At 38.6% G+C, this 11,342-nt stretch overlaps 1 protein-coding gene and 1 long non-coding RNA gene across 2 annotated transcripts; one reads left to right on the forward strand and one right to left on the reverse strand.

The window, feature by feature from the left end:
- The first annotated feature begins 992 nt into the window (after nucleotides 1-992).
- Nucleotides 993-5,822, forward strand: LOC306910247 (CMP-N-acetylneuraminate-beta-galactosamide-alpha-2,3-sialyltransferase 1-like). Its single transcript, XM_079484666.1, has 7 exons — nucleotides 993-1,664; nucleotides 2,094-2,516; nucleotides 3,105-3,298; nucleotides 3,949-4,128; nucleotides 4,203-4,248; nucleotides 4,335-4,454; nucleotides 4,746-5,822. Exons 2-7 carry the CDS (start codon nucleotides 2,427-2,429, stop codon nucleotides 4,911-4,913), a joined length of 798 nt encoding a protein of 265 aa, XP_079340792.1. The 5' UTR covers nucleotides 993-1,664; nucleotides 2,094-2,426; the 3' UTR covers nucleotides 4,914-5,822.
- Nucleotides 5,823-7,836: 2,014 nt separating this feature from the next.
- On the reverse strand, nucleotides 7,837-10,273 carry LOC306910248. The gene is made up of 4 exons (XR_013788143.1): nucleotides 9,897-10,273; nucleotides 9,358-9,471; nucleotides 9,154-9,265; nucleotides 7,837-9,069 (listed from the first exon to the last, which is right to left on the reverse strand). It is a non-coding gene; the product is annotated as an uncharacterized lncRNA (long non-coding RNA).
- Nucleotides 10,274-11,342: the final 1,069 nt, after the last annotated feature.

Consider the following 11,342-nt stretch of genomic DNA (forward strand, 5'->3'; position numbering starts at 1 on the left):
TAATAGATAGAAGATTTTAATAATGTTCCGTTTAGTCTGTAAATAAACAGTGATTTAACTTTTTAATTAAAATACAATTGACATTTGCAAACAAAAAGTAATTTATAATCAGTAGCCTAAATTTCACAAGAGTTTCGGCACGGCTGTGATAGAAAGTCATACTCACACTTGAGGGTCCGGTGTTTGAATGAATGAGCACCTGGTTTATGCAGAGATGTAGGCCTATGCTCGCTAAACTTCAACTGGTAAGTGCGGTAGGAAGGGATCGTCCTATTGTCAATGAGTTGACTTTCTTTGGGGTGTCTACTTAGTATCTTTTTCATTATCATCCATCATCATAATTATGTCGCCTAATTATAGTGTCAAAGCAGTATTCAAATCGTACAATTAAAAAATTGTATTCATCCAAGCGTTTAAATTGTTACTAGGCACGTTTTATTACTTTTACCTGTCAGACAGAGAGGCAGAGAGAGAGAGAGAGAGAGAGAGAGAGAGAGAGAGAGAGAGAGAGAACACAAAACTGACACAACACTGACACAACACACACAAACTGACACTTATGACAGGATCATGTCACTGTCACTTTCACTAAGAACTTTTGTCAATACTTCGCACTTTTATGTCTGTATTGATGTGTACATATTGTTTCTTATATAGGATACTCTTATTTTATTTTATACATAATGTTTATATTTAATCTTCTTGCTTTGGCAATGTAAAAACACTTTTTTATCATGCCAATAAAGCTTTTTTGAATCTGAATCTGAATCTGAGAGGGGGGGAGAGAGAGAGAGAGAGAGAGAGGGGGGGAGAGAGGGGGGGAGAGGGAGAGAGAGGGGGGGAGAGAGGAGAGAGAGAGAGAGAGAGAGAGAGAGAAAGAGAGGGGGGGGAGAGAGAAAGAGAGGGGGGGGGGACAGCTAGATCTTTCATTGTGAAGAGGAAGAGTGACATTTAGGCTATTTAACAGTTGAAAAGAAACAGTTCCGCATTTTACTTCCACTGTGATGTTTTTCATGAAGAGATGACTTAAATGAATTAGCCTACAATGCAAATATTTATGTATATAAGGACATTAAAACTGTCGCAGAATAATTATTAGAAATAAAAAGCATCCACTTTGCGATCACGCACTGACAATGTGACAGAGTTAGGCTACGTAACTTTGCTGATAAAGTCAATCGATCCCGTTGCCGTTGGTCACTTTTTAGCCGAATTGTCGAAAAATGTAGTGTGCCAACAATTATTTGTGAGACTCGCTCTTTCTGAAACCGCTCACAATCTCCTACATAGTGCGTTTATACTACACACTGGTTTTCAAAGCGATGAAGAAATATTGGAAATTTGTATCCGTGTCATCTGCTTGAGTCATCTGGTGAGCCATTTTCGTCTGATTGCTAATCATAGTCCAATTTAAAAAAGACGTAATGTCTTTAAGCTTAAAGACGTGATCTAAAATGTGCTACCGACGAGGCAATAACGGGTTAAAACGGGTTCTACAGGTCGAGTAATACATAGGCTACCAATCCTGTACACTTATAAAGAATTAGTTGCCAAGCGATGAGGAAGAAAGCGTAGGATAGCCCACCAAAAAACGAATCTGACGACCACCCTACCTTCACGGGACCTGCTTAAAACATCACAAAATATGATATACCCTACTCTAGGTAAGATTATTTTAACAATGAGGCTTTTTTTCACGTTACAAATCAAATCTTTAATTTTCGATTCAAATAGTAGGCTACTCGATTTTTATGGTTTATTTTCATTTGTATTTATATTTATATTTATTTATTGTAGTTATGGAATGGTTTATTATCGTTTGTATTGGTAAATTCGATTAGTTTATATTTACATTAACATTTACATAGTCATTTAGACGCTTTTATCCAAATATATTTATTGTAATTTATATTTGACTTATATTTATTGTAACTCGTAAAAAATGTACCTTTCCTTTTGTTCTGATCTGTTTGTCTTGTTTCTTGTTTTTATTCGTTTTTTTATGTCGGTTGGTAGTCAAACTCATCTCAATGTTGATTTATTACCGCACTTAAATCGAATTCGACTGTAAAGTGTGTCTGCTTCCGTGACAGGTGTTCGAGTTAAACACATCAGGTGTCAGAGGGAATGACTAACCATCAAACAATCATCTAGAGAGGAACGGAACGGATGTTAAGCAAGAGACGGTCATTCAAATAAATGTATATCTCCATTAACAAAACACATTGTCCAGCACCAAAGAAACAAAAGATGACTGTGTTCAACAGACTGGGGACTTCGTTACATCGCTGTATTTTTAGCTTTACGACCTATCTTGTTATCTATACCACAACCTCACCGATGCTTTTTAGCGTCAGACAGGAAAATTTATACATGGAGAGTTCATGCTCTTGTCAGACTTGTGTAATGGACTTTATGGAGGATGAATGGTTTGTTTATCGTCACAACCCACAGTTCCACCATTACTCAATAGGAAAAATAGTGTGTTACGCCAAGACGTCTACAGATGGTGGTTGGTAAGTCTCAAAAGATTTTTAACAAGTGAATTTCTGATTTAACATCACACCTGTTGTCATTGAGATATTTAGTGACCTTAACACACGGTATAAACAATATTTTAGTGCATTACGTTGCATAAATATTTATCATGTAATTTCTTTATTTAATATTCTGTAAAGTAAAATGTACAACCCGAATACCGGAAAAGTTGTTATTAATATATCAACACAGTTATTAATCACTAGATATTCTCCAGCTGAATCCTTTCAAAACTGTTTGCTTTTTGAGACCTGTAGCAGGCATTACATTTTAAATGAGTTAATTTAGTGGATAAAAGTGTAAAATGTCTCAGTTTAAACATTCGCTATGTTTTCTATGCTCTGTTGTGAATAAAACATTGGCTCATGTGATTTGAAATTCCTTTAGTTTTGATTCTACTCGAATTTAAACAAACGCCCCAACTTTTCCGGAATTCGGGTTGTAATATTTAGTCTGTGTGAATACAAATCAGGCATTAAACGTGACGATCTTATCACGAATGAATTGTTTGCCAAGAAAACCCGTTCCAAAATATTCCGCCCTAAGGCGTCTTGATCTTTTCTCAGGGACTGCAACATTCATCACCTAAAGACAACTACACAGAGATTGTGGACCAGCTTTTCACGCTCTTTCCAGACGAAGACCACTACGCGGACCCCGGCCCGGATCGTTGCAGGACATGCGCTGTGGTGGGAAACTCTGGGAACCTCATCGGATCCCGCTATGGTCCTCTTATAGATTTCCACGACGTTGTTATTAGGTATACCTACATTATTGTCTTTGACAAGTTTGAATCATGCAATAAAGACAACCTTGTATGCATGTCCATGCTCTAGACCTACTGAAGCTTCAAATAAAATGAGACTTAAAAGTGCACATACCTGTCAGGTTGTTCAGAAACATGCACCAAGCACTGCGGATAAGTTAACAATATAGGCTTTCAGTCAGCTCATGTCTTGTAACCATTGCTTATGCTAAGCCACCCGATTAAGAGAAACACTTTTAGAGTGTTGACATAATTTAGGAATTAACCGCACCATGTTTCCTTGTCACCATAATGTCTTTGGGTTCATGAAATACGAGTGTTGGACTAAATATCAAGCTACCGTATCTTTCAATGATATTTCGATGAACTTTGGTTAGGTTATAAGGGAACAATTCAAACAACCAACAGTTACATAAGACTGTGGAGATTGTTTGGGTATTGTTACAATACACGGCTAATGTGGGCTTGGCTGTCTTTTGTGTGTTTTGAATCTTGTTGCACATTGTCAACATTGAACAAAATGAGTTGAAGATCAAGTGAAAGAAAACTATATATTAACAAAACATTACCTTCAGACTCTATAGCCACACTGTCACAACAGGCTCTATATAAGACCTTTTAACATTCGTCTTTAATTCTCTCAGGATAAATAAGGGTCCAACAGAAGGCTTTGAGAAGGATGTGGGTTCTAAGACCACCCACCGGATTCTGTATCCTGAGAGCGCTGTGGATTTGGACAACTCCACCCACCTAGTGCTTTTTCCCTTTAAAATTCAGGACATGCAGTGGCTCATCAGTACCTTCACCACTAGACACATCAAACGGTTAGTATCTGAATTATAGTTATGAAATACATAAAACATTTGCTAAATTAATTTATCGTCTATTTTTTCCACAGCACATATATGCCGGTGAAACCTTCCATAAATGCAAATGAGGACAAGGTGAGTAGCTCAGAGTCATTATCCAAAGCAACTTACAGTATGGTATACATTTCACACGATCTGATGCGTTTTTTCTTTTTTTCAAGGTGATGATCCTCCACCCTGGATTTATAAAATATGTCTATGATAGCTGGTTGCAGAAACATGGCAGATATCCATCCACTGGCTTCATAACATTAATTTTTGCCCTGCACATCTGTGATCAGGTAAAACTACTGCTGCCATTTCTACGTTCGTAAAAAGGGAAGTTTCAGTTTGTAAATGGCTTGTAAATGAATCTTTATAATAACACAATGATATTTTGTAGTCATACTTCCCCATATTTTCAAAACAACTCTTCAAGTGAAGGACACAAAAAAAGATGTTACATCATTTATTCTTATTTAAGCTGAACTGAACACATGCAATTTGACAAAGAATTACAAATTCAATTTTAATTTGAAGTTTCAGTGATATGACATGAAATAGCATACCTGATCACTTTCTGTAATACACAGGTGAATGTTTTCGGATTCGGAGCTTCAAGTGCTGGAGCCTGGCATCATTACTTTGATAAAACTAATACTCACTTTAAAGCAGGCCCGCATGGTGGAGACTATGAAAACAAAACAATACATGAACTTCTTCAGAGAAATAAGATTTCAATCTATAAAGGGTATCGGTAAAAGGCGGGAATTGTTTTCATTTACTCACCCAGGAACTGACTCTTCCTTGTTCCTTATACCCGCCCTGTGACCTCTATCATAAAGTTTTTCTTCCATCATCTTGGGACTTAAATGACCTTTTATATTCTTGTATCACAATGTATATTGTTCGGCAGAATAGTTGCAGCTTAAAATACATCTTGCTTTGGGTTCTTTTCTTTTGAATTGAACAGTTTGCAGGTTTTGAGCAGAGGCACAAAAAAAGTCCGTAATTGATGTTTTTGGAAGGGAGTCAAATCTTAAGTGAAGGGTGCTTTGGATTAGGCCTACACTGGCATATTAAACTATATTTATTCAGTGTACAAAAGTTCAAATGTAAAATATAAATTACACATAAATTATGATTAAAATGTCAGTGGTCTAAGACATGTAAATAATGGTAATGGTAAGAATAATTTTAAAAAGGCCATTGCGTTTTTATGGCATCTTATTTTTATGTCAAGCTGTTTTTGCACATGTGTAAGTTACATAATATGATGACATCTGGAATATAGAAATCAACTGCATAAAATGTTTATATAATATTGTAGTTTTAAATGATTGCAGGGTGATCTCGTGTTGCATAAGAGTCTAGTTTAAATTGACGTATTTTTCAACAGTATTCTGTATAAGTGAATCACCTGCAGGATTGTGATTTGATTATGAAACAAAAATGCCACGCATTACTTTTTCTGTATTTTTGTAATATGTCACGAGCTTACCCTGGTTACTGTTAATGAAGAACATGTAAACAATTATGAACTGAAAAGAAGTGTGTACCTTGTTTGCCACTCTTTGTTAAAGCAATAAACACACCATTAAGTAATAAAAACATGTTTGCATGATTTAAACTAGCAACTACATGCCTCTTAATATTTAAGGCTTTGAACTTGAGATTATTTAACATTCAAATAAATACTTTTCCGAAGATTTTATGACAATGGCACTGTACCTGTTACGACCCTCATAAGTCTTGTGTTCAAAGGAGGCTGGTAACAGAAATAAAATACGGTGTGTGTGTGCGTGCGTGCGTGCGTGCGTGTGTGTGTGTGTTGTGTGTGTGTGTTGTGTGTTGTGTGTGTGTTGTGTGTGTGTTGTGTGTGTGTGTTGTGTGTGTTGTGTGTGTGTGTTGTGTGTGTGTGTGTGTGTGTGTGTGTGTGTGTGTGGTGTGTGTGTGTCCGTCCTTGTCCTGGGGTCCGTTCTTCGTACGTCGCTTATTACATCCGAGATCAAAAGACACACATCCAAGATAATATCATCGTGCTAATCATGATCCGGCTAATTGGGTTCTTCGAATACATCTGCTGTTTATGATAAGTATCGCTGGATTGAGTTATCTGAGATCATTGCTCGTTCTTGCGTTTGTTGAAAAGGGGATATGTATCGATACTAGAAACAATGATCAGAAACGCTGTGATTGGCCGTTCAGCATGGCTAAAGAACACGCCCAGTTTTTCTCTCAAGCAGAACAAGAGCTTTTAATGGAAGGTTATGCCGAATTTGAACGTTTAATTCAAAATAATTAAATGCATAAGTGGTGTCCATGTCAGATGTTTCTATCACTTTCTACAGTATTTATTTTAGTATTTTTTATTTATTTCATATTTTACATATGTCAGAGCCACCACCGACCCAGTGGAACATGGGAACAAGTAAAAGTGAAGTACAAGAATATTCTTCAAAATGGTAGCCTTCACCTCTTATACAGTCCTTATTTTAAAAGCCACTGTTAAATGACGTGTCTATTTATGACAGCCACCAAGAAAAAGGCTGAAAGATTACAGGTGGTGGTCCTGCACCCCCACAATATACCATTGAATTCCAACCGAGGGCATCCCTGGGGGCAGCTCTTCCTCAAAGCCATGGACCAGTAGCAGCAACACCTACATTACTTTTAGGCTAAATGAGCTTTTATTTCTCTTATACTGTAAAATGGTTTGTTGCTGCATTAAATGAATTTGGTACAGTCATTTCAAATGTTTGTGAAAGTGAAAACTAATAAAATTTTAGTTCATATAAAATATGTTGCCATGAGTTATTGATCACATAATTTTTTTACAGTGTAGTTAATTGTAATGACATTATTCCCCCCCCCCCCAAGAGTGCAACACTTTGTAATACCCATTTATTTCCATTGCACGTCCTGTGAAGAAATCCTCTCAGATGACTGTCCTTTGTAGGAAGAACCTGTAAGTGCATAAATAACTTAACTATAATTTGTATATACTTGTGTACCTATTCTTTCTGTCTGCAACATGAGTTGCAGGAGTCCACACCTAGAGAAAGGTCTACAGAAAGGCTCACAGAACAGTCTGCACAAAGAACTGCTGATACAGAGGCGGGCAGTGTTTTACTTTTACTTTTGTCTTTTGTTGCATGAGGCATGTTTTGACCCTTTTTTTCACAAAATTACACAGGGTGACATCCGTTCCCTATATAAGCGGCATCTTTAACCAAAAATAGAGTATTTTGAGGTGAAAAAAGAGAAATTAGAGGAGAAATTGAACTCGACAACTTGAAAGAGAGAAAAACTGCACTGGAGATAGAGTTGCTTCAGAGTAAGTGCTAATACACTATTTCACACATAGTAGTTTTGCTGACTTTCCATAACTATCTCTTATTGCAGGCAAAATATGACTTGCTGGCTTTTCTTTAGAAATAATCTTTTAAATACAACTCAAGAAACTAAGCATATTTGTCTTGTCTTTTTTTCAGTAAAAAAATGGTGTTCCACAATTCTGTCCCGTGCAGCTCTGCCACTAGGTTGGTTCAAGTGCACTGGCTGGAGGTCATCATCAGGGAACACCCCCACCATGGACCGCGGAACGCATCTGAACAAGGGGGGGCCATAATTTCAAGTCACGCGGAGGGGGTGGGGCGCAAATGCATTGAAACAGACAATATCACTGATATATTAAATAACGTTGCGGAGCACTTTATTTTATTCTGACACCACACAGTCACATCTACAGTACACACATGATGAACACGCACACATGTTTCCTCAGATTAACCCCTCTGATCCCACTTACATTCACACACAACAGGCCAAGCCTATTTACACATAAACGCACAGATGAAACTATAGCAAACACATAAAGTACATACAGTCCACAACCACAACTCATCTTGCTGCCTTGAATCTAAATCAACATCATAGTCATTATCATCACAAGTCAAGACATTATTATCAGATTGATGTGCAGAGCCGCACAGACACACACTCACACCCACAAAACAAGTAAAGTTTTCCGCTCGTGTCACAAAATGTCAGCCAGTTAAAATCTTTGAACCACTGATATTGAACTGATCTTGCTTGTTGTTCAGCACTCACTAGTACAGTGGCTGTCGGTAGCTTGGCTTGAAGCCGGAGGAGAGCAGCTAGCGGGCTCGTCTGAGTCTGTGGTGGAGATGGACGCTCCGGGTCTGTTGTTGAGGCGACAGTGGAAGCTGGAGTAGTTTGCTCATTTTGTTTTGCCAGTTTATTTGTTAAAAATCTGACATTGACTTCTGTCCCTTCATTGTCGCAGCCTGGTAATGCCGCCAGCGGTTAAACAGGTGCCCGCTGTTAGCTCGCGACGATGCTCTCACATGACAGACCTAGTAACTACGTCAACGTAACGTCGTAGTTGATAAACAATGCACACTAATTTCAAATCAAAATGCAGTAGTCAGTGTGAGTTTTTTTTTATCGCAGCAGTTGGTGAGAGTGAGTGAAGCTGTGTGGTGACTAGTATTGTTTGGCTCGTAAAAACACGGATACAACTTAGGCTTTTATTCATATCAGATAGTTTGTCAGAGTACAAAAGTTGCCCGGGCCGTGGCCCCCCCTGGCCCCCCCAGTTCCGCGGTCTATGACCCCCACCACAGAGGTCCTCTCCTTTCTGATGGTGGCAATGTTATGCAATATGGCACATGCAACAATGATGTCACAGGCCCTGTCAGGTGCAACCCTCAGACTTTTCAGACACTGAAATCTTCCCTTTAGCTGCACAAAGGTCATTTCAATGCGTGCCCTTGTCCTGGCTAGAGCTGCATTGTAACGGGTTTGTGATCCAGGGTTTGGCTCAGGCAAGGGCGTCAAAATACTGCCTGCAGGCCTAGCCCCTGTCTCCAAGCAGGATCCCGTCACAATCCCCTGTATAATGGAAAAATGCAGTTCTGTTAGGCTCAGCATAATACTGTGTATAATACTGTGAGCTTGAAATGTATGTTCCCTTACCACGTTCAAATAATGTGCATAAATGTGACTCTCTGAAAATTCTTGAGTCATGCACTGATCCTGGCCATTTTGCTTCCACATTGGTGACATGGAGCATAGAGTCACACACCATCTAAGAGATTTTAGTCAGTCAACTGCATACTTTTTGATTTCATTACTTTTTTTCCCATGTAATAATCTGGAATATTATAAATTGTAATTTACCTGCACATTTACACCATGAACGCCCTTTCGCTTCACAAAATCCCCATCATTGGGGCCTGGGGGCCTTGATGGGGACATGTGTGCAGTCTATGGCACAAATCACGTTAGGGAAGCCTGAAGGACACATACTGTTATTCATACTTATTGGCATGATCATGATTGCATGTCATTAACAATTATAAATGTACCTGCAATAGCTAGAAAATCCTGCTTTACAACCTGTGGTCTTAAGTGGCTTAGAAATACAATAAAAAACCCTAAAAACTGCTTGAGCGCCAGGTAAAGTTTGCGAATGCACACAGTCTGTGCTGTTGTTAAAGCCCGGCTCCTCCGTGTTAAACACGTAATGTGTGGTTCCAACAAATGAATGATATAAATAACACCCTTACGAGAAAAACGGTATCTCTCAACAGTGACGCTATCGCGCTGCGCTAGATGATCCTGTCTATTAATTCAAAAAGCTCTGCGAATTATTCTCGCACCTTCCGCAACAGGTTGCTGTCGTAAAAATGGACAAGACATGGCTGCGAAAGACTTACCTATCTCCTCCGCTTATAAAGCCGCAATCCTGTTTACGTGAAGTAAGCCTGCTCCCGAGCAGGTTCAAGCTTACGGACCTGTTGCTATGACAGCAAGTCCAGGATGAGCGTCCAAGAACCGAACAATCCAAGATCATGCCAAATCGTCAACAATCAAATCCAGCTAACCGAGTTAGCGACGTACGAAGAACGGACCCCTGTACCATGAATGAAGCCGAACAAACTCAGGGTAATTGGATTAGTTTTGGGTTGACAAAACCAAACCAACGAGATCAAGCTTTGTTGGTACAATGAAGCAGCTCATGGAGTTTCTTCGTCAACTCAAGCTTTGATCCTGAAGCTGAGATTAGTTTGCGCGCGCGTGCACATGAACGAGTGACGTCAGCATGGCTAAACCAATCGCATTATAAATGGATAAAGTGATTTCCAAAATATGAACACAAACATGAATTTCAGTCATGGAGTGATATGTTTCTGCTGTCTACGCAAGAGAGAAGTGTTTCAGAAACACTGCTGATTGCGTTAATGCGCAAGTTAAACGACTATATAGCACACATATTTACTGTAGTGCTGTAGGCAAACAGGATCCGTGGGGTCCTCGGTGGAACTACAAGGGGTTCGTGTCCTTGCGGGCAACTTTTTTTATGTAAGGCATGGGTACAGAAATATTACAACAATTGTTCATTGAAGCTCCCGCATATTGCCATATTAACCTGCGCGCGGACAAAAAACATCTATTCAGGCAGCAGAAGCAGTTAACCTTACATCTGCTTCATCATTTCCCTTCCGAGTACACATGAGAGGAGTTGCGTGCAAAGTTCATTCTCATATATTTCTGAACTTTTGTACAAATTTGTTAAAGCTGTAAACGGCTAATTTGACAGGCAAATGACACGCAAAGCTTCTGCATTGTAAACTCTGACATCTTACGTGTTTAAAATCAATGTAACATGCACCGTGTACTGATGGTTCATGTCAAACAAGTTGCCCCAAAAATAACACGGACTGGTTGCATGTTGGTCTCCGTTTAGTCTGATATGATGCTATGTTTATTTTTTTGCAGAAAGACAACGGAGCTCAGAATTATAAAATAGCGGTGTGTTCTGCACCACAGACAAGAATGTAAAAAATGCAATGCAAATACATGTGATACAATAAAAGTGGAATATAAGTAAATAAACTGACTTTCATGTGAGTGTAAGGAAAAGCCAGCAAATCTGTAAAATCTGATTTTACCTATATAGTAACCAATATTTGATTTTATATTTGTAATATATATTTTTATATTAGTATTTTTATTTTATTAAACAGTATAAAAATAACAAGCCATTCTAACACGCACTGTGAGTCAGTTACGTCACCTATATGTTTCTTTGCTCACAGCTGATTGGTCAAACTTCAGTCTGAGATCTTGAATCCAGAACATAATCTGACCCAGAGCAGGTT

Source organism: Barbatula barbatula (genome assembly GCF_947034865.1).
Source record: "Barbatula barbatula genome assembly, chromosome: 21".
NCBI lineage: Eukaryota > Metazoa > Chordata > Actinopteri > Cypriniformes > Nemacheilidae > Barbatula > Barbatula barbatula.